Source organism: Eptatretus burgeri, chromosome 3 (genome assembly GCF_056783735.1).
Source record: "Eptatretus burgeri isolate ZD-2024b chromosome 3, Ebu_testis_v1, whole genome shotgun sequence".
In the NCBI taxonomy this organism is placed as follows: Eukaryota; Metazoa; Chordata; class Myxini; order Myxiniformes; family Myxinidae; genus Eptatretus; species Eptatretus burgeri.
The window spans coordinates 78,798,569-78,823,020 of record NC_140963.1 but is presented as its reverse complement, the minus strand read 5'-3'; the positions used below and the strand labels follow the sequence as shown (position 1 = coordinate 78,823,020).

The window sequence follows — 24,452 nt, the reverse complement described above, 5'->3', positions numbered from 1 at the left end:
GCCCTAAGGGTAGACAAGGAGGCCAATGTGAGAGAAATCTCTGAGGAAGTGGAGCATCACCTGTGGTCAAGTGATTCTCGTCCTGCTTACAGGGGAATTTGCACATTGCGCTCCTCCAAGCCCATCCCTCAGTGTACTGCAGTTAGAGCAGAGGGTAGGGGGGCTCTTGATCGAGGAGTCCGAAGTGAAGACCCGCTGGCCCGGTTACTTTGAGCTGCTGTATCAGGCTGATCCACCAGCTGTCAAGTTGGATGTCAGGGGTGTTTCTATCCCTATTGCTGACCCTCCAATCAACTGTGGTCCACCTTCGTTTGTGGTAACACAGGCTGCGGTGAACCAGTTGAAATGGGGTAAAGCTCCAGGGATCTGTGGCATCCATGCTGAACTTCTCAAGGCTGGTGGAAATGCTGTACTCGTGCCGTTCAATGCAGTTCTGTACTCTGCCTGGAACACAAACATCATCCCAACTGACTGGAAGAGGGGCTTGTTGTCCCTCTCTGGAAAGGGAAGGGTGATCGCCAGGACTGCAACAACTACCAAGGGGTAACAATGCTCTCAGTGCTGGACAAGGTCTTTGCTCGAGTAATTATTGACAGGGTGCGTCACCATCTGCTTGAGCACCAGCGTCAGGAGCAATCAGGCTTTACATCAAAGAGGTCAACGATTGACCGTATCCTTGCTCTTCGGGTCCTCACCGAATGCAGACGAGAGTTTTGGCAGGGGATGCTCGCAGCCTATGTTGATCTCTGTAAAGCGTTTGATTCAGTGAATGGGGATGCCCTCTGGAGGATTCTTGGTCTTCGTGGGGTGCCACCAAAACTGATCAATATGATATCTGAACTATACTCTGGTACTGAGAGTGCAGTGGGATGTGATGATACCACCTCTGTTGTTACTGGAGTTTGTCAGGGGTATGTACTGCCCCCACACTTTTCAGCACTTGTATGAACTGGATTCTGGGGAGGATGTCGAAGAGATCAAGCTGTGGTACATCGTTTGGGAATATCAAGATATCTTCACGTCCTTGGTGCTTCCAGTCTTGCTCAATGGATGTGAGACTTGGACTCTGACCAGGGATCTGAGGCGGAGGCTTATTTCCTTTGGTACCATTCTCTTCGAAGAATCCTTGGCTGTCAGTGGTCGGACTTTGTGTCTGACAAGCGGTTGCTGAGAGAGACTCAAATGAGCTTTGTTACCTGCATAATCCGTGAGCGTCATCTGCGGCTGTATGGACATGTGGCTTGTGTATTTTGATGCTGATCCTGCTCACTAGGTTCTCTCAGTGAGCGAACCTCATGAGTGAAGGAAGCCAATGGGCCGACCACATGCCTCATGGTTGCAGCAGGTCGATTAGCATCTCAAGGAGATGTGGATGGGCCAGGCATCTGCCTGGGGATGGCTAGACGGTGGCCACTGGAGTCCTGGCAGAAAGTGGACGCAGAGACGCACTGCTCCAGCGCATGCTCCCATACCTGACCTGACCTAGCAGAGTACCCCACTTTGGGTGACCTTGTTTCAAGCATGCAATGCATTCTTCTGACACATACCTTTATTTAGTCGGTGTACAGGCAACTGACAGCTCTGTCCCGACAACAACAAAAAACCCGGGTTAAGTGCATGAAGCAAAAACATACCTTCTGCTTATTCTTCAAAACACCTCACAGACCTGGAAAACGTGTGGACAGGAATACTGCACTGCAAATGGAGGAGACTTCTAATACCCTCCCACACCTGGAGGCGGCACTACATGACGCACATTTACATGGAGAATTGCGTTGTCATTCTCCTTTACACCCCCAATACCACCAGCGAAGATTAAAAAAAAAAACACCCCGATACATGAATTGTGGTCATGCTGATCCTCCGCAACAACTCTGGATGCAATTGGCCCAGAACTGTAAAAGGAGTCGCGTGACAAACAAACAAACAAACAAACACCGGTCTGTGAATTATAAGAAGGATGGCATATTTTGACATTTTACTTTTGTTGTGGAATTGTGATTGAAGAAGAAGAACAACGAAGAAGAAGAGTAACTATGAAGAATGGCACCACATTACGAATGCACATTCTCACTCAATGCCTTCCACATGGAAACCCCAAATCACGTCTTTTACACCGTGTCCGAGGGTTGGGGATCTCCTGGTCAGTGTAACTGATACGCTTTGGCAATTAATCCAGACGCACCCTAGACTCTGCAAATCGGTCTTAAAATATACAAAGGAAACGGGGCAAACACTATAAAGTCTCCAGCATTTATTGTTGTATATTTTGTATCTGGCTGTAGCCAATGAGTTTGGATGTGTGGTGTTTATGGAGCCTCACGTCTCTGATAATGCCAATGAACACAAAAGGAACAAGAAGAGGAAGAGGACATTACTCATGCCACAATACACCACCACAATCCTCTTATATATGCTTTAGCATCACAATATCTCTTAACATTTTACTTTTGTTTGGGGATTGTGATGGAACAACGTCAAAAGATATCGTGATGCTAAACCAGAAGAAGATTGTGGCATCGTAATTGTAATGACGATAGATAGATGGGATCACCTTGCCCAGCCAGATTTTATTGACGCATGCACACAACACCTACAGGTCAGATGGATACAACCAATGAAACAAGCATACAATTCAACAATATCATTACATCTTCCCTTTCAGTACGAAGAGAAAGACTGAAAATAGCAAAACCAGGTTTATATTCCATGAAAATATCAAAAACAAACTTTATAACCAGCTCACGAATACTCAAATTCCACGCTATATGACTATGATAGAATGTAGTCCTTCAGCCTTTGAAGCAAGGTCCTGGCGCGCTGTGATCTGCGGCTAGGAAGTTGAGGAAATGGGGAGTTCTCAGCACTTGAAGGTGGCGTTGGTGCCATGTCCATGGTGCTCTGAGCTTCCTCTGGAGAAAAGTTCAATTCTTCAACGTGTGGAAGTGGGAGAATGGTCACTGGCTCAGATGGAGATTTCCGCAGGTGTCGCCTGTTGAGGCGGTAGGATCTACCGTTGGCCATTGTAACTAGGTACCATCTTGGTGTGGAAAGTTTGCGAGATATGACTACAGGTATCCAGCACTCTCTGGTTTTGACGTGGGCAGCATCACCTACTTGGAGCTCCATAAGAGGTTTTGCCCCTCGATCATAGAATTTGGTGCACTGCCTCTGGCAGTCCCAGAGCTGCTGACAAACGTCTATATGACACCTGGCTGGAGGTTTTACTGTAAACAGGTAATTTATCCCTTAGCCTCCTGTTCATAAAGTCTTGAGCTGGGGAGAGTGTCATTCTGCTAATAGGAGAGTTGCGGTAGGCAAGGATTGCAAGTTTAATGTCAGTCCCATCCTCATGTGCCTTTCGCAAAGCCTGTTTCATTGTCTGAATCGCACACTCAGCTTGATCGTTGGATTGTGGATATGTTGGGGACGAAGTTGTGAGCATTATGCCCTATTCGTGTCCAAAGTCCTTAATTTCTGTGCTACCAAAGGTCACATTGTCAGCGAATACCTCTTCCGGTATGCCATGATGGGAAAAGTTTGCTTTCATTGTTGAGATGACCATGGTCGCCGTGAGCCCATTTAGCTGTGACACTTCAGGAAATTTTAGGAAGTAGTCCACCATAATGAGATCGTCTTTTCCACTGAAGTGAAATATATCAGAACCCAGCTTCTGCAATGGGCAGTCAGGGAAGCTGTGGGGATGAGTGGCTCTTTCTGATTGGCAGGCCAAAATCTGGCACAGACCCCACACTCAGCAACACGTTATCGTATGTCTCTAGATATTTTCCCGCTCTAGATATTTTTCTTGCACTTTCCCGCCCCAAGATGCCATTCGTGAATTGAAGCCAGCATGTCCTGCTGCATTACAGCTGGAATGATGATCTGCTCACCACAGAATAGCAAACCTTCAGACCGATGAATGTTCTCCCGAACAGGCCAGAACGGTTTCACCATCAGAGACACTCTGGCTCGATGCGTAGGCCAGTCTTGTGTTATGGTAGTGCTGAGCTGTTGAAGCACTGGATCTAGTGATGTCTCACATTGCAGTACCTTCATTCTGCTATTGCTGACTTGAAGCTTAGTGACCAATTGATGTACGCGAAAGTGTATGTCATATTCCAGCATCTGATCGTGTCGTGGCAAGATAGATGATGTTCTGGAGAGTGTGTCTGTGATGTATAGATACTTTCCTGGGACATACTGCACTGAAAAAGTGTATCGGAGAAGGCAAAGCATCATGAGCTGAAGTCTGAGTGAGAGCAGGTGCAGTGGTTTCTTGACGATAGCCACCAGTGGCTTGTGGTTGGTATGTACGGCCATGTCAAACCCATAGAGGTACTGATGAAAACACTCTGCCCCGAATACTATTCCCAGAAGTTCCTTCTCTATCTGGGCATAGTTCTGTTCAACAGGTGTTAGAGACGGAGAGACATATGCTACAGGATGCCCATCCTACAGCAGGCACGTGCCAAACCCAACTGAAGATGCATCAGTTTGAAGGACTGCTAGCTTTGTGGGTCAAAGAACTTCAACACTGGGCGCTTGGCAATTGAGGATTTTAACACACTGCATCATGCTCTCCATGCCATTCCCTGGCTGCATCTTTCTTCAGCAGCTGATGCAATGGTGTTGTGATGGTCAACATTATGGGTATGAACCGACCGAGGTAATTAACCACACCCAGAACTCACTGCAGCTCCAGACATGACTGAGGAGTTGGCAGTTCCAACACGGCTTGCACCATCCTAGCAAACCCCAGCAGAGGTGAGAACATGACCCATGTATTTTACCTCTGCAACCTTCCACTGGATCTTGTTTGGGTTGAATTTGACATTCTTCTCTCGTGCACGGTCCAGTACCTTGTGTGCGATGGCATCTTGCTCAGTTGGGGTGGTGGCAGCAATAATCATGTCATCTGCGATGCAGGAGACCCCATCAATGTCTCCAAATGTGCTCTCATTCCTCTTGTGGAGAACTTCCTAGCTCATGTCATACCGAATGGTAGATGGTTAAAACGACGACACCCCAGAAGATAATTAAAAGTACACTTGAGGGCACTCTCTTGATCGAATTGAACCAGCCAGAAAGAGTCCTTTTGGTCAAATATACTGAAGACCTTCTCTCCAGCGAGCTGACCCATGACTTAATCTGTTGTAGGGATGGGGTGGTGCTCACGCTTAATAGCCTTGTTGAGATTCCTGGGGTCGAGACACAAACGCAACGATTTATCTTTCTTCTCAATGATGACAAGATTATGCACCCATTCTGTTGATCCATCCACCTTGGAAATGATACCCTATGCCTCCATCTCAGGCAGTTTGGCCTTCAAGCGCTCATGTAGGCTGAGAGGCACACAACGAGGTGGCTCGATTACTGGCTGAATTGACGGATACAGTTCAATGTAGTATGGTGTGTCGAACTTCCCCACGCCAGTGAACAAATTTGCATAATCAGCCTTGACTTTGGCCAGTGTAAGGTCAGGCTGTGGTGAAGCCACTGACGTCACAGCCTCGACAGACAGCAAGCAACTGTTGGAGTCCTTCTGGATAAGACCCAGGCATCTTGACACATGAAGACTGAAATAGGAGGAGCTTTGGTGTCGACCACATAGAAGTCGAAGCGCCGTGTTGATGACCCAGCAGTGTATTGTAGCTTGGCCACTCCATGATGATGAACAGTGCCCCCACTGTAGCTTTTCAACAGGATCATTGAGTTTATAGTCTTGACTGGCTTTTCCATGGAATCATATGTATTCTGCGAGGGAGTATCGATACCTGTGCTCAAGAGTCAACCTTTCACCTTTACCATATGGCCATTGATGTTGATATTTGCAAACCAAGAGATGTCTGGCTTCATGGCCTGCATGTCTCCTACCAGCAGTGTAGACACGCCATCAATGTACAAGTCACTAAGAGATGGCAGTTCAATCGATGCCGTGCTCGGCGCCAATGCATGAACATGCTCGGATTGTCGGCAGACCTTGCATAATGGTTCTGCTTATTACAGTTCCTGCAGCATTTCCCATAGGCAGGGCATTGGCGAGGTTGATAAATACGCCTGCAGTTCCCACAATTTTGGGTGTCATTATTGCTCTTGGTCTACCCAGGCTTGGGTGAAAAGGAACCCTTGCCAGCAGATTTGAGACTGCGGCACCCTTGGCGGCGAGTCAAGTCAATGTCTTGGGAGAGCCCGGCGGAAGCGGCCAATGTGGGAGTTGACTTCATGGCCCTGGCATGCAATATACTCGACTCAGCAGCGAAACAGAGTTTTCGTTTTTTCTAAAGTCCATCTCGGTTCACAAAAGAGACGCTCTTTTAAGGCAAGGTTGCGCATGGAAAAATGATTTTTATCCCTGATCATGTTATCAGTCTCTTTAAATTTGCATGCCTTCGCCAAGGTGCACAGCTTGTTCAAGTACGATTCAAATGACTGACCTTCAGACTCAGCGAATTCCCAGAACTTGAATTGTCATGGACAAAGTTCTTCCACTTATGTTGAATGCCTCTTTGACAGTTTTGAATATCTTCAAAGCAATCGCTGACTCAAACAGGAAGTTCTCATCTACATCCACAGCATCTGGCCCAGCACTGCCCAGCAAGATGGCAACATTTAGACTGTTGCTCGTCGACTCGAGGCCGGCAGCCTCAAGATACCAGACAAGGTCTTTACTCCAGCATCGCCAGTTCTCAGCTACATTCCCATCTCGCCCGAGATAACCAGACGGCTTAAATTCCATCACTGTTGATGAATAAAATCCCACTTCTGACACCACACGTAATGACGACGAACACGATGGGATCACCTTGCCCGGACCAGCTGCCGGATTTATTGGCGCATGCACACAACACGCACAGGCCAGATGAATACAACCAATCAAGCAAGCATACAATTCAACAATATCATTGCAGTAATGTGGTGTCATTCTTAACGGTTATTCTTCTTCTTTTTCATTCTTCTTCATCATCCATCACCATCCCACAACAAAAGTAAAATGACAAAATATGTCGTGATGGTAATCCATAAGAGGATTGTGTTGTATTGTGACGTTGAAATGTGGTGTCATTCCTCTGTTGTTTTGGTTATTTGTTTGATATTTCATTCCTCTATATGTTTTTACATTTATTTTGAAATGTCTTTTTTTCTTGTTTATGCAATTTTTTTGGAAGTAATAAAATGCTTAATACAATAAAATGCTAAAATATTTTTTCAGGATAAAATGGAGTATGGTAATACTCCAGAATACTACTATACTCTGTGATACCGTATTCCATGATACGACAATTCAGATCAACATTTGTGTCTAGTACATGGGATATAAAGTCAAGTAAACACACTATGTTTGCTGCTTTATCACCATTCTAAGTGCATACATACCTTGGCCTATTATGCAATCTGTGTGGCGTTGCGAACCACAACAGACGATAAACTTATTTTTTTTAAAAACTGAATGACATTAGAGGGGATTGTTGTAGGGTGGGGTTGGGGATGGAGGTGGGGGTGGGGGTAGGAGGTCGATTTGTACATTTGATTTATTCTCATTAAATGCTAAAACGAAACATAAAAGTAGCTCGATCTTGGTGTCAGCGTGCATGTCTGCCTGTACCCGCCAAAAACAGAACACTGAATATAAAAGGCTACGCATTTTCAATGCGGACGGGCTTTGCATTTTGCATTTCTATTTTGATCTTCCTCTTAGTGTGTTGTTTATATCATTCGTAATTCAGCATCTAAAAAGGTTGTGATGAATATCACATAAACAATCTCCCCCTCTTTGCTCCTCACACCACCAAATTTTATACATATCCCAAAAGCGGATGCGGATGTGGACGGCCTTTGCTTTCTTGTGTTTTATATGGTTTTCATTTTATCTTTCACGTGGAATTTTTTTTAAAGTAATAAAATGCTTCATGTTTTGTACATTTTGTTATTTTTGTCTGGATTAAATCCATCAATGTCATTAAATTGTATTAATACTCGTTTCAGTTGATTTGGGATGGTTTGGATATGTATCGCTTTAGGAATGGTTTTATCCACTGCCATTTTTTCTCCCTCCCACAATCTTGGTCTGGTTTGGTTGAGTCCACATTTACATTTTTATTTCTTTTTGTAATAAAACGATTAATGTTTCATTTTTTTTTTATTTTGGGTTACGTGCGCCTGCCCAGAGACAAAGTAACTTCCTCACGTTGGAATCACACTCAAGACTTCAGCAGTTATCGAGTTGTATCGGGCTACAGTTTAACATTGTTTTGAGTGGGGAATGAGAGGAAGTACAAATTGGTGATTTAGTGATTATTCTGCCATCTTTTTAAATGTTGGCATATGCCTGGTGTTGGCTTAATGGTTAGAGTGGTGGGCTTGGGATCCTAGGGTCCTGAGTTCAAATCCCATCTCAGCTGTTGAATGAATACCAGGTGGGATAACTCAGCCTGTCATCCTTCTGAGGTTGGCAAAATGAGTGCCAGCTTGCTGGTATACTGTGTCAGAGTGGTGACCTGTCCAGGATTGTGCCCAATAGCCAAGGAGACTGCTGAGATAGCACAACACTCTGCACAGAGTATGGTCTCAATCTCCTCTTCTTTTTAAATCTTGGCTGTTCAGAAAATGCTCAAGAATAAAAATTATGGCTTTTCAATGCTTATGACTTCACTCTGCAGGCATTTATGAGCATATCATTGTGTACACATTTAAGTGGGCAGCCATTTTTTCCCGTATCATCCCTCTGTATCCGTGTTCTTCATTGTGTGGCCCATGAGCCACTGGTGGCCTAAAGTGCGGCCCCTGATGCATGGCCAATAATACACAAATGTGAAAATACCCTATCATAATCCGCTATAAATGCCATCAAATTGACCTAATGGTTTCAAATAAGTGTTCCAATGCGAAGCATAAAAGTAAGATCACCACATCAGTCGATGGCAGTATGTAAACAATTATGCTTGCAGCCCAGTAACCACCATGAAAGAAAAAAAGGGTACGTGGTGGTGGGGCCTAATTGCAGCCATTTTGGAGTCCTGCAAGGGGTGTGGTGGCTCTCACACTGATGTCTTATCAGCAAAAGTGGCCCCCTTCTAAAAAATAGTGAGGATCACTGTTCTATTTGGAGTACTACTGTATTTAGAAATGTCAGAACCACTCTATTGTGTGTTTAAGATTCCTCATTCCTGCGAGCCCTTATTTGATATTTTATTCTTCTGTTTTCTGTCTAAATGTTCCCATTTGTGCTACACTAGGCCATTTCCTCATATCAGGTTTAGGCAAAAAAACTGACATTGTCATCACTTACTGGCCAGGATGCAAGAAACTGTGAATCAAGGTGGGAAAGGTGCAAGTCCCACCCATTGGGCAGGCGATGGTCCAATGATGGAGGAGATGGGAGGGACACTGTGGGAGCTGAATGATTAAATTGAATTTATAATCGTGTAAAAAGCAAAATTTACTTAGTTCTTTTCTTAAATGATTTAATTAACATCGTTTAGAAATAATTTGCTGGTACAGCTCATAGACATACTATACATGCTGAGTGAGCTAGGTATACATGCTGAAGTGAGCTTGTAAGAAAATACACACATGACCTTTACTTTAGTCCAAATAACCTATTGTTAAGTCATATCTGTGAACTAAACTCTTGACCTGTGATCATGTAGTCAGCAGAATGAAACAATGACTCTCTTACCCCTCCCCCCAAAACCCCTATAATTATATCGGAAAACAAACTCCAACCATTGTAAACCATTGTATGAGGCATCTTTAAACAAACCAAAACCATTGTATGTGACATACTTGACAGAATAATACCATTGTGTGTGGCATATTTGGAGTCCACAAAGTTCCATCCGATATCATGGTGAAAAACGTACATAAACTCTAAGAAATGCTCTGTACCCTGAAGCCTTCTACTCCCAATACTATCGGGAGTTTGAAGTCTTCCTTCTGTGCACAGAAGTGTCTTTCTATTTAATTAAATAAACGACTGGTATATGAACCTACTTGATTGATGAACCGCCAACACGCATCATCATCAGTGGCGTTGTTGGGCGAGATTATATAAGATGGGAAATTTGGGAACTTGGGGGAGAACTTGCCTGACACAAAGGGGTCGCTGAATTGACAGTTCCCAAGTAGTCTAGAAGCCAAAATCTGTAGCTAGCCTAGAAAATAGGTTCGCTGCTGATTTCATGTTAGAATGGTGCAACTGGTGTTTTTGAAGAGTCTAGGCATGACCAAGTCTAGTTCCACTTGTTGCCAAGTCTGCATCTGAATATTATGGCCGCCATGACAGTAATCAAAATGGCCGCCATCAGATTTAGTCTTTTTCTTACTGCAAATTGTACTAGCCAGAAATTTGTCATGATTGTGAAATACTATGTAATCTGACACGAGGAACACTATTTTGTGCTTTATTTTTGTACTGGATCACAACTTTTCACATAATTGACAACTTAAAGACGAAATTGAAAATGCACATACGAGCAACAAATGTGAAAAAGAAAATGTTTAGCACTATTGATGGAGATGGGTTTACAGTCAGTCAAAGGTTATTTCAACAGCTGTCAGATTCTTTCTAACACAAAATTACGTTGCTTTGCAGAAGAGAAAAGTGTTGTGAGAACACCCAAGTACAATTTTCAGAGCTATTGATCGGCTTGTACACTGAACGGGTTCCTACAAAGGGCTTTGCATCCACATGCTTTCGTGCAAGGCAGTCCATTCCGTGTACATTTGCACCGTCGAGTTGAGCATGACCCACGGCATTTGCATGTCGTCAGTTCTACACAGTAAGCAGTAATAGGCTGTGCAGTCATGCATCGTCTAACTAAAGGAGGAAGCCATGCTCCGTCCAGCCGACGCCATGCCCATCTCACCCATTCACATCTCTCCCCCCACACCCCCACATGTCACCCAGTATGGGATGCTTTGACCTCCACAGAACATTCTCCACACCAATCAACGTACAGGGTTTGGCCTAGGAATTCTGCTGTCCTGTGAATTCCCTTCGCCTTCTATCGTATGTCTGAGGCCCAAAGACTTAAGTAATTAAGGATCTGCCACCCGTTGTTTGGTCTGTTCTGTGGGCATGTATTCCGATCAGGGTGTCATTGGGAAGAGTTTTATGAATTGGATACATTTGATTATTGATTGTTTGCTTTCTGTATATATGTGCCATTTTATTGTATATATATATATATATATATATATATATATATATATATATATATATATATATATATATATATATATATATATATATATTGTTGCGGTCTTCGCGCCCGCCGGCGTGCGACGGCCACGTAACTCGAATCGCGGCACGTCGCCCACCGGACGGACAATCCAGTCGTGACCCTCTCGGACTAACGCCGGGAACCAGTCACGGGTGGACCTTTCGGTCTCACCGCGATCGAGCCAATCAGCCCCCGCGTGGGATAGGGTTGCTCGCCAAATTCGAACTACCTAAGTACCCACGCGGAGGGTAGACCGGGCGATCGCACCTCGCCGCAGGTCGACTTCGGACACGGGCCACTTAAGCGACCCGTTCCGTACTATCAGAATAACCGAGCGGTGTTATCGTCGACCTCGACGGTTCGATTAATTATCGGGCGTATTCAGCCCACTACCAACCCTTTACGTGAAGCAAGATGAGGATTCAATGGAGGAAAAGACAAAGCGAAGCGGGAGAACAGTTCAACAATAAAGCACATTTATTCTCGGCACACGGGAAGCACACAAATACAATTCCACCAAATGCACACAAAAAAGAAAACACAATTCCATTTACACAAAAAGCAAACATAAAAGTGAAAACACAGTGCAGAGCTAATACCGACTACCGAGCACACGGCAACACTTACACAATTCTACTTCACAGACGGCGCCGACAACACATACCCAAAACCAAGGAAAAGAAATACCCCAAGAATGAGGTAGGCCTGGGGCCGAGACCGGGTCGGGCCTACCCGTCTGGTGATGAGACGCGGAGCGGCGATGGCCCCGCAACCCGCGGGCCTCGTGGACAGTGCCTGGCAGGGGGTGGGAACGGGGCCCCCTTGGTCGCACTATCTCAGCGCGGGGGGAAACAGGAGGGGGTTGCTGATGCTCGGGGTATAGAGGATCTTTATTATGTGCGACGAGCGTCTCCACCTTGGCCAGGTCGCGCTGTCGGCCTCCCTCGGGTGCAGCTTCCTGCACGACGCGAGCACCCCCTCGTCTGGTGTCGCCGCCTTTCCACAGCTCTGTCCCCTCCGTTCCGACTCCAACGCACACGACGAGCAGCTCCACCGCCCGCGAAGTCTTGACCCTCTGCTTCCGACTCTCCTCTTCTTGACTCTCCGACCCGTTCTTGTTTGCGACTCTCCTCTGACTCTGACTGACGAACACCGTCCTTTTATCCCCCCGTAACTTCGCCTTTGACCCCCTCCCTTTGACCTTTCACCTCGCTCCCCATTGGCCCGAGAAAAAGTGGGCGTGAAGGCTTTTTGATCCACAAATTTGCATATATCGATCGCCCTGGGGGCGGGGCCAAATCGCCCCTCGCTCACCGATTGGACGGCAAAAAAGTGGGCGTGTGTCGTTTTTGATCCGTTTTTGAAGCAGAAAATCCGTGATTTTGTACACGCTGTTCAACGTGCACCCTCCACGAGTCCAGCATCGGTGCCCATGAGTGGCGCGAGATGACGGTGATGCGATGGTGGCGAGTTGTGACGGTAAAGGTCGTGGCGGTTGTGGTGAAGCGGCGTTGTGGTTGGTGGTTGTTGTTGTGGTTGTGATCATGGCGGTTGGTCCAAAATAAAGATAGTAAAAGAAAAACGGCTATCCTGAAGAGTCGCAGCTCGCATAAATGACATGTATTCCCACTAGACAACGGGTTTGGGCCTAACTACACATGCACTTACCGAGATACCTCACCTAAGGGACCTGAATGGTGGTTTGCGAATCTGGTAACCACAACAATATATATATATATATATATATATATATATATATATATATATATATATATATATATATATATATATATATATATATATATATATATATATATATATATATGTGCCACGAAGCCGAGGGGTCCGAAAGGCTGAGAAACTCGTCTCCTCCTTCGTTTATGTGATTATTGTAACTGGAATGTGCTACCTATAGGTGGCATCAATGAGTCACTTCCTTTTTGTTTGTTGGTTAGAGTAACAGGAGTGTCTGTGGTCCTTTTTCGTTAAGATTATTGTCTCCATCTTTTAAGATGGAGAACGTGGCTGTTTTGTTTTCTGCAAAGACACACTGTGTGAGATGAGATAATAGGAGCATTTAATCTAGCTTTTTTCAATTGTTGCTGGGTACAGGAATTAGATCAGAAGGATTGTACAGACTTTGTGGAGCCAGCAGTCTTGTGGAAGAGGTGTGTGGGAACCTGAATAAAGGTGAGATATTTACTGTGAGTGTTTTTTTTTCACGTATTGACCTGAGCATCGACAACTCAATGATCTATTTGATGTATGCAGATGGAGAGAAAGCAGATGTGTCAGCAGAAACATACAACGATGTCAATATCATCGCTGGAGCTCTGAAGTTGTATCTGCGTGATCTGCCTTCACCTGTAGTCACATATGAGGCTTACCCACAGCTCATTGCAGCAGTGAGTAAGTCCAACATCCTTTATGACTGGGACAATCGGCGAGAAATAGTGATGTTCATAATGTTTACCTGCAATGACTTGTTAATTTTAAAATTCAGAAGTCAACGGTCATGGAAAAGCTGAAAAACAGAAGGTGATGGGTCAGGTTGACTTACAGCACAGCAAAGGGAAATCAGGTTGACACAAATACACATATGCACCCCAGAACAAGGAAATGGATGGCAGAAAAAAAGGAGTGGGGATTCAGCAGCTATACAAGAGCTCAGAGGTTTAGAGATAATGAGGTAGCAATGTTCTGTGGTCTTTCAGGACTGGACAAAGAGCAAGAGACACCAGAGTCAGGAAGATTGTTCCACCTGCAAAGGAAGATGGGGGGAGGGGGGAATAATGGAGGAGGGGGGCATGTGAAGTTTAAACTTGAGAAGGGAATCAAAATAAGGGTTTCTTGTCAAACGCAACAAAATGGTGGATGGTGGGGGTTGAAGGGGGGTGGCAGTAGGGGTTGGGCAGAGAGATGACAAGGTAGGAGTTTATCACAAGACCATTATCCAGACCATAACAAATATCGCCTAACCACTAACTTGCCTGTGGTGCCAAACAGGTTTTGGAACTCAGCTTCCTCTCAAGAGATGCCAAGCACACGGAGGGCTATAGATTCCATGACCTCAAGGAGAGAAAGATGGGAAGCAACAGACTCAAATCTATAGGAAGAGGGCATATACTCTATGGCACTTTAGATAAAAGCCTTATATGCCAGCTATTGTATTGATTCACTGATGAACAACATTTGGAAATTTGTAGGAGTATCAGGGTTTGTAGGACAACGAAAAAATACTTTGTCATGAGTCTTTTCATTTAGAAGAACCTTTGTGCTGTGAGAAATCAGATTAAATCTTCCTCTTATGTTTTTGTTGTTGACAGAGCTTGCAGATGAACAATCTCAACTCAAGGCAGTGTGTCACTTCTTGAAAGAGTTACCATTCGCACATCTGGACACACTCCACTGTCTTATGGTACACCTAGGAAGGTGTGGACAATACCCCAACGCCTACCCCTCCCCTTCCCACATTACTTGCGTGCAGCTCAACCACTCACATGCGAAATCCGTGAGCTTTGTTTTATTACATCTACCACCGAAGGTGAAGGAGGTTATGTTTTCACCCCTCTCTGTCTGTTTTTGCAAAATCGAAGATTTTTCAAGGATATTGGTCAGTCGATTTTGTTATTCTGTATGTCTGTCTGTCTGTCTGTCTGTCTGTCTGTCTGTCTCTGTCTGTCTGTCTGTCTGTCTGTCTGTGTCTGTTTGTCTGTTTGTTGCCTACAAGTCACAATTTTAAACCGATCTTCACGAAACTTCACCACATGGTAGAGTTTGTCATAAGGAAGAAAGCTATTGTTTTTGACTTTAAAAGGTCAACATAGGCCCAAGATCAACAACTAAAGGCCCGGTCACACCTTGACGTTTTAGCCAGCGATGGCAACGTATTAAAATGTATCTAAAACGCTGGCTTACGTTGAACTTTTGATGTTTTTTATTAAAGATTCGGACGTATTCATAGCGACTTGGTCTTATGTATAACGCATTGGTAACAGACACAGAACGTTTCGTTGTGTTATAGATAACTTATACCAACGAATGCTGAACCTGTTGTCGGCCTACACAACCGATGCCCAACGATAGTCTAACTTAGGCATAGCGCGTTGCATGCATCGCCGACGATGTCGTGACGTAGCCTATTAAAATGCTGACGCACAACGATTTGAATCATAACTGCCGTAGAAATGGAAGTGTCAACATCGTGGTCACACCTTTGCGATCTTGCCAGCGTATGCCGACCTAAGAAAAATGTGTCTAAAACGTTGGGGCACGTCAAATACGGTATGAGTAAGTTTGGTATACGTGAGTAGAACGCTAAAGTACGCTATCATACGTCGTAGTAAGTAGAGTACGTCAAGAAATTTTAAACATGTTCAAAATTTTACGACGTACTCGGCGTATGACACACGTTCCGCATGCGATGGGGATAAGTTTTACACACGATATGTATATGCTTACACACGTCCACAAACGCTACTTATAAGCTACTCATAAGTCGAAACACGTCGCGGTAATGTCTTTTTTACGCGAAACTTATTTCTAACTTATGTTTGACGTGCTTTGAACCAATTCTTTACGTAGTCCTAACACACATCGACGTATGTCGACGTATTCCAATGACGTCTTCCGGTCGACAAAAAAAAAAATTAACGTGTTTCTAGCTTACAACTGCCATATAAAGACGTGTTCCCAGCGGTTTTGGGAATTGGTATATAAAATGCTGCTCATAAAAGGGGAACCGAACAGTGTTTTCGAGTCCTTTTTGAGTTGATGTCCATGTCAGCAGTAACAGTATCAGTATCAGTATCAGTATTAGTATTAGTATTAGTATTAGTAGTAGTTTGTTCATGTTGGCAGGAGTAGGTGAGTGTGAGGGGGAGGGTGTGGGTTATGATGGATCGTCCTTGCGTTTAACGATTTAAATGATAAACTCAACGATTTAAATTGCTGCATCTCCACTATTGAAAGTAGACGCTTGCGCTCAACAATTGGATTTTTTTACACTCAACGACTTTTAAACGGTACCACTCAACTATTTTCATTGTTTACAATGAACGATTTAAATTGCTGTCACTCGCCTTTGTTTTTGACGCTGGGGTTTGGAAATTTTAATCGTTTCTATTGAACGTGTTAAAACGCTCAAACTCGACTATTTTAAATAGACGCTGCCGATGGACAATTGGAATCATAGCCAAGCTAGACATGGAAGTGTGAACATCCTCGTCATGCCCAAGAAAAGTTTGAAGAATGCTGCAAATAAGTGTCCTGGCCGTGGCCGTGGACGCTGACGCAAGGACGATCCATTATACCGACGTCTTTCAGCCTATGAGTAACTTAAAAGTAACGTCTGTCAACGTGTGGCAACGATCGCGTAACGTGCCAACAACACGTTAATCATAGGTTAGAAATAAGTTTCGGGTACGCTAAACATTACCTCGGCGTGTCTCAACTTATGATTAACTTACAAGTAGCATGTGTTGACGTCTGTCAACAATCGCAGACCGTGCCTACAACTTGTGGCCAGCGTAGCGGAACGTGTGAGTCATACGCCGGCATACGTCGTGAAATTTCAAGCATGAAAAAATTTGAGGACAACCAAAAAGTACAACGTTTAAAGCCAACGTACAACGACGTATGGCAGTGTTTTTCAGCGTGCTCTCAATGTTATCAAAACTTACCCATAGCGTATTCAATGTGTGCCAGAGTTTTAGAAAAAAAATTCAAAAATCGGCATACGTTGGCTAAAACGTCAAGGTGTGACCGGGCCTTAAGGTGGTATTTCTAAAATCTTCAATTTTCATCCGATTTACTTGAAATTTGAAGAGGATTTATATTTCAGGTCACTGAATTCAACCAACCAATTGTTTTAAAGGTCAACATCGGCCCAAGGTTAACAACAAAGATGGTATTTCTAAAATCCTCAATTTTCATCCGATTGACTTGAAATTTGAAGAGGATTTATATTTCAGGTCACTGATTTCAACCACCAATTATTTTTGAGGTCAAATTTGTTTAATGTATTTTGCAAGTTTCGTGTTCTGCATGATGCCTTCTTCTTGTTTGTCTGCTTGCTTGTCTGTCTGTCTGTGTGCAGGATATCTCAAAAAGTTGTGGACGGATCCGGATGGAAATTGGTTGGCAGGGTGGGTGTGTGACAAGGACAAAATGATTAGATTTTGGTGAAGATCCGGATCTGGATCTGACGACGATAATTTTTAAAGTAATTCTTCACCATTGAGAGATAGGGCCAAAAATGATATATATATATATATATATATATATATATATATATATATATATATATATATATATATATATATATATATATATATATATATGCATCACGATATCTCAAAAAGTTGGAGACGGATTCAGCCGAAACTTGGTAGAAATGTTGGCTGTGTGACAAGGAATAATTGAATCAATTTTGGTGAAGATCTAAATCCGGATCCGGATCCGAGAATTTTTTAAGTGAGTCTTCACCAATGAGAGATAGGGCTAAACTAATATATAGCACGATATCTCAAAAAGTTGCAAATATATTTGGATGAAACTCGGTGAGTACTTTGGGTGTGTGACAAGGAAGAATTGGTTTAACTTTGGTGAAGATCCGAATCCAGATCTGGATATGAGAATTATTTAATTTCTGTTTTTAAAGTGATTCTTCACCATTGATCGGGCCAAAAACGATATATAGCATGTTATTTCATAAATGTATTGGGCTTCAAATGTTCTCATGGATCAGGCATTACGTGGCAGAGGTATGCGCTCTACCGAATGCCCTTCTAGTTTCAAATAGGTTATCAAGGCTCATGGAAGAGTGGAACAGGGACAAAGCGTAAATCGGTACAACGTGGGATGAAGGGGAAACAGAAGGACAATAATGTATGGATGCATGGCAACATGAGTTGAGGAGTTGCCTTTGAATGCAGAACAGACACTGTGGGTGTACAAATGCTCAGAGGTAGAAACAGTAGAGACCATGAGGTGACAATGTTAAGCAGACTTGAGGTCCTGAAAGGAAGAGTACAAGACAACAGATTCTGGAAGATGGTTTGATTACTGTCAGCTCACAGATTAATGATTAATTGTATCTATTATGAATGTACATATAGAGTGTGCCGATGTATGTAATTTTTCCATACCCATGTACACATAGGGTGGCTCAGCATGAAGCAGATAACCGGATGGGTCCAGAGAACTTGGCAAGAGTGTTTGGGCCGACCTTGTTGCGTCCACCCAATGACGATCCCATTCTCGCCTTCCAGGATATAGACCTGCAGAAAAAATTAACGGAGTTGTTTATCCGCCACCACCATGTCCTCTTCTGACCTCCATAAGCCACTTCCTCAAGACCTCTTATTACAATTGCCTTCACCACTTGCAGCAAAATGTCCTAGTAAAACGATGGGTTTTTTTTAACATGGTAAACACATTTACATGTAGGCCAAACAGAAATAAAAACAACGGATAGAAAATGATTGCCTCCATGTATACCTGCTCACCTCCATTCATTTGTTCCTCTTTTTCCCCACTTGTGGAACCAACTTTCACAGTCTCTTCAATCTCATTCCTCTCTCCGGGTTTTCAAGACAACTGTTCACCCTCATCTCAGATCATTCCCCATCCAAAACCAAGATGTTTTCTACACCCATTAACCCCATCCCACCTTCCCCCCAAAATATTCCACTTTTCCCATCATGAGAATTTGCTTCTGTGTCTATTTTATCCATCCCCTGTATTCTCCCCTACCCCTCATCCTTACCCCCATCCCTTGGTTGTCTGTCTCCGTCTATTCTGTCCCTTGACCCTGCTGTGGGTGTTTCCCTTCCCCTCTCTTTCTGCTGTTCCTTTTGTGCTGTTGCATCCTGATCCATTCTGTGTACCAGCTCTTCCATGAGCCTTGACTTTGCATAAAACAAAAAAATGCATCTCCATCTCCAATGGCTGGTTTTACTTGAACCTCAATCTGTTCTGATCTACAGTTGGTGATTCATCATTATGAGGTCACCATGAGATAGGCCAAAGCACTGGCCTAAAGACATACTCTACTTTGAAATACCATGGGATCTTTAAGATCAACAACGATAAGATGGCCACATAAAAGAAGGGTGTGCAGTCGCTTGCAGTACCATGATGGCGGTAGATACAGTTGAATCTCATTCTCCAAACCTTGTATCGAGATTGCTGCCACTCCCTACACTCACACTTCATTCTTACGACGAACTAAATGTAATCTTGCATCATTCTCACACATCCAACCTGCACACCTGAGGAAAATCGCCAATGAATCACCCAGATTCACACCCTTGCACAGAGGCCAGAATTTCCTAATGCTTATGAAACTATCCGAGATTGCCACAGAACCTGAAATGACATCACATAGCAGGCATCTCACGTTGCTAAGGGGGTGATCTACTTATCACATATCCAACCCTTTCCCCCACACTTCTCTTCCTTGTGTCAATTTTGCATCCCTCTCCTGCACACTTCTGCCACTACCTTGCGTATCTAACTTGTAGATGACCTTTAATAATGCTCCAAGAAAGATACTGGATGTCGGGACTCGGAGTGAGCCTGCACACAGGTGTAGCCGTGCACACCTTGTTGTGATACAGAACGCCAGTATCAACGTCATAGAGTGTTATTGTTTTTCTTCCAAATTTGTAACATCCAGACTGCTAATCGAAGAAAGTTATCCTCCATTGTGAAACACAGTATTGTATGTCCACTTAGTCAGTCAGTCGTGTGTTTATTCAAAACATGCTGCTCAGGATTTTTGAGTTCAGTTAAAAGACTTTTTTAGGGAAATGCTTGAATCCCACATTGTCATGTTATGGGAAAGAAAATTAATGTTTTTTTACAAAAAAATTTTTATCTACAAAGTCAAGGCTCATGGAAGAAATACAACACTGGATGGATCAGGAAGCAACAGAATAAAAGGAACAGCAGGTAGAAGGGGGGAAATACCAATAGCAGGGTCAAAGGACAAAATATATGGAGACAGGCAAATAATGAGTGTGAAGAGGAATGAGGGATAGGGAAGGATGCATGGGGTGGACAATATGGATACAGAAGGAAATTATCAGGAGAGAAAAATGAAATTTGGAAGGAGGTTGGCTTGCAGGTGTGGGGATTAACTGGGGTAGAAAAGTTCATGGTTTTGAATTGGGGATGACATGGGAAGTCTGGTGGAGAACAGCTGTCTTGGACACCTGGAGGCTGGAGGGAAGAATGAGAATGAAGATCGTGTTGAAGTTTGTTCAAAGCACGGAAAGAGCAGATTTTTAACAAAATTTGGTTGTCTTGGAAAAGACTAAGAATAGCACTATATTATATGGTTGTGAACTTCATAAACAGGTGTAAATTACATTATACACGATTATATAAACTTAATTTACACCCTTTAAATAGGTTTGAAAAATTCATAAAACTTCCTCTTTTTCAAACAGGTAACTCATACTATATTAAAGTTAGTCCTTCAGCGTGTGTAATCAATGTTGTGTGCCATTATATACACTGCCTTGCACTAAAGGCACGAGTGTTTACATATTCCTGGAATTTAACCATGGCCTGAAATCCTTTGCTTAAATCAGATTCACATTCAAGCTGATGATGAAGCCCCCCAAGGGCTTCTTCCTTTTCTTTCATATGCATCACAAGGCTGCAGGGTGGCGTCGTTGACTGAGGCCACGATTGTGCCGCTGATGCAGTGCCCTCTGCAGGTGTTGGGTAGGAGTTTGGAATCTGGCCAGGGTGCCAGCGATAGCAAGCCTAATCTTCACGAAAAACACCGTGGGATCTTTAACGTCCACCAACTCATGCTGGTAGTTGGAACGCCAGTTTAACGTCCATCCAAGGGACGACACACATATTGATGAATCACCCTTACCAGTGAAGCACCCAGATGACAGTTTATAGCTGTGTCATGATTTGAACCCAGGTTAGACAGCTGAGAGGTAAGTGTGTGTACTTGTCGGAGTCTTGGTCATCCTGTAAGCTCCACTTCCAAGGGCTGAAGCAGTTGAAACTTTTTATCATGCCAAGTATTGCCTTGTACATGTATCACTATAAAAGCTTCCAGATTACATCACTAAAACAATCATCTTTTGATTCCACAAACTTTACACAATTATCAATGATTGCCCCCGACATATATTCAACTTGGGGGCCCATTGGTCCATTGAACCAAATTTTCGTTGGTCTTCATGGCCTTGGGCGTTTTTTCGAGTCTGAAGAAAAACAATAGGTTTCCCAGCCTGGAACCTATTGAAACCTGGAAGGTTAAAATCCCGTGACGCACCAAACAGTTTAAACTCCTGTGGAGGCATCCCGAATTATTATTGGTGGGTTTGCACGCATGAGAACTGAAGAGAAACACGAGAACCTTCACTCTTGTAAAACCAACGGGTTTATTTCCAAGAACACAAACAACCAGGAGAAGATTGACCTGATGAAAGGAATATGACAGCGGGTTGGGAGAGAAGGAAAGAAATGCAATTAATAAATAATTATATGCAATGAGAATAAAAGAAACCGGAGGAAACTAAGGTTCCTCACTCCGGATTCAATCACAGATGGGAAAGGGACAAAACCGGGGGACTCAGCTGCTGGTGGACAAGCAGAAAATTGTAAGGTGAGCAGATGATGGGGAGACGAACAGGCGGTGATGGCAAACAGCAGGAAAAAGGGACGATGAATGGGGTGAGGCACAACAAAGACAGGCAGAGGCAGGCAGGAAGATGATCTTCTCAGAGAAAACTCTCCTCACAATTCGTTCTCTTCAAAACTTCACGAACGTCTCAGACTCACCCGATTAGGCTCCTTCTTCTTTTCTCCTCGCAACGCTCCGCCCCATGATGGTGTTTGCAGCTCCATTGAAAACTTCCGGTTCTGGGTTTGCAGCGACAGCTGGTTCTCTCAGGGACCTCTGCTGACTTTCTCAAAGTTAAGTTTCCAGTCGTTATCTGTCCCGTTTGAACTGTTTATTTTCTCACCGACATGTTTCTGTGTGTTCCTAGCTGTTTTATCTCAAAAATCGTGCTATTTTGAGAGTTTTCATTGACCTTGTCTTAATGGGTTCCTTGAGGCCGACCCATCCTTCCCCTCAAGGTGTACGATCATTTTTATTTGTATTCTCTCCCTATTTTTTTTTTTTTGATTGGAGCTGATGAGCCATCAAGGGCTTCTTCCTCTTCTTTCATATGCAGCACAAGGCTGCAGGGTAGCATCATTGACTGAGGCCACGACTGTGCCGCTGGCACAGTGCCCTCTGTAGGTGTTAGGTAGGAGTTTGGAATTTGTCCAGGGTGCCGACGATAGCTCACCTAATCTTCACAAAAAACAACGTGGGATCTTTCACGTCCACCAACTCATGCTGGTAGTTGGATTCCTATTTTTCTTCAATTCCTAGTTAGTTCTTCAATTCCTATTTTCCCCACTTTCCCAACGTCCCCCATCCCTCCCAACAAAACACTGTGTTTCTTGTCTTAAATTTAAATGATTTTTTTGTTTTTTAATTACCATACCCACGAGTCTTGATACTCCTTCTCCTTCTCCTTCATCTTCATCTACTTCTTCTTCCTCCTTCTGCCGGCACATCATCTTTATTCTACTTCAGCTGACCCTCTCTCACCATTACCTTCACAATTTCTTCCTACAACCTTCCATTCCCGAATCTTACCTAATCTTCAAAATCCATCAAAAATAATAATTTTCCTTGTATCCTTTCTATCTATACAACTGTAACCACGTGTCTCTCTCCCCTCGTCCTGAATGCTACGCAATCCTTATTATTATTATTATTATTATTATTATTATTATTATATTTTAAAAACAATTTATAAATTCACTTTTGACGAAAAACCTCCCATAGCCACGTGCTTCTCCCATAACCACATGATCTGTTTCCACCCCCTGCGTTTCCCGATCCAAATTTCCCATTCACCTCACGATTTTTTGTACAACCTTTCCATTACCTAACCTGATGAAACCTCTCTCTCAAAAAAAAAAAATAATAATCATAATCATAATCATCATAATAATAATAATAATAAAAACAATCTCTGATAATGCTTCATCTTCCTCTTTCGCATGTGTGGTTCTCTTTACTGGATCATAATTCACTACTCTTCTTCCATTTCAACAGACTGCTCTCAATTTGACCTTTACCTCATACCTTGCCTAAAAAATCCAACTGCGAAAGCGTTTCTTCTCTTCATTCTCTTAATTTGCCTTTATTGCATCCATCAAGAAATGTCCTTAATTGCATTTGTGACCTAAAAATTTTAAAACCCATAGTTTGCAATGAATGTTCGCTTTCCATCAACAATTCTTTTTTTTCCAAATTCAGTGCCAACTCACCCCTCTCAACCCTCCCTCTCAAAGCAACTATCACACTCTTCTCCCTCCAAGCCTCCCTCTCACCTTTCTCAAAAACTCCCCTCACCTTTCTCCCTCAACTCTCCCCACTCACCCTTCTCCCACCATTCACCCCCTCACTCACCCTTCTCAAAGTTTCCCCCCTCACATCCATAAAGCTGCCTCCTTCCCCACCCTCTCTCTTCCATATCATCACTCCACCTCCTCCAGTCTTCAACTGCCCTCTGCACCCTCTCTTATTACTCCCCATTGTACCTCAACCCACCACCACACTGCCTTTTCTCCTCCTCATCCGGCCCCCTCCCCTAGCTATTCTGCAATCCCCCACACTCTTTCAACAACTCTCCTTACACTCCCCCCCAACTCCTCCCTTGTCCTATCCTCCCCACCTCCCATCCCCTACACCCAAAGCTTCTCCCCTCCCTCTTCATTAACAGTGTAGACATCAAACATCCAGGGCCTTCGCTCAAAATTTTCAGATCTTTCCATACAAGTTGCCACTGACAAACCAGACATAATCTGTCGAACAGAAACTTTCCTCCCCCAAGACGTGTCTGACTCCCAAGTATCTCGCCCTGGTTACTCTCTCCTCCAGTTTGACAGACCTGAGCCTCGCCCTGGTGGAGGAGTTGCTCTTTTCATCAAAGACTCTATTCCTCACTCTCTATGCACTGCCATTACCCCCCCCCCCCACACCCCCAGGAATACCTCTGGCTATGGCTTCCCCTCCACTGCCATCTCATGTTTATATGTGTACTGTACCGTCCACCAAAGTGATGACTCCATTTACTCCCCACTTTCCAAAAACATGGACCAACTTCTATGTTCTCTTCCGAACTCTCT

The 24,452-nt window shown here is 43.7% G+C and overlaps 1 protein-coding gene across 4 annotated transcripts in view; it reads left to right on the top strand.

Annotated features, from left to right (window-relative positions):
* Positions 1-20,706, top strand: part of CHN1 (chimerin 1) — a 65,565-nt gene extending 44,859 nt beyond the window's left edge. For 2 of the 4 annotated variants that reach the window (XM_085874159.1, XM_085874158.1), the window contains exons 4-7: positions 13,338-13,415; positions 13,497-13,634; positions 14,552-14,657; positions 18,388-20,706. In XM_085874159.1, coding sequence (XP_085730285.1) covers positions 13,338-13,415; positions 13,497-13,634; positions 14,552-14,657; positions 18,388-18,559 — 494 coding nt within the window. In that variant the 3' untranslated portion in view covers positions 18,560-20,706. The remainder of the gene's footprint in view (positions 1-13,337; positions 13,416-13,496; positions 13,635-14,551; positions 14,658-18,387) is intronic. The other 2 variants (XM_085874161.1, XM_085874160.1) reach the window with 1 other exon arrangement.
* Positions 20,707-24,452: the final 3,746 nt, after the last annotated feature.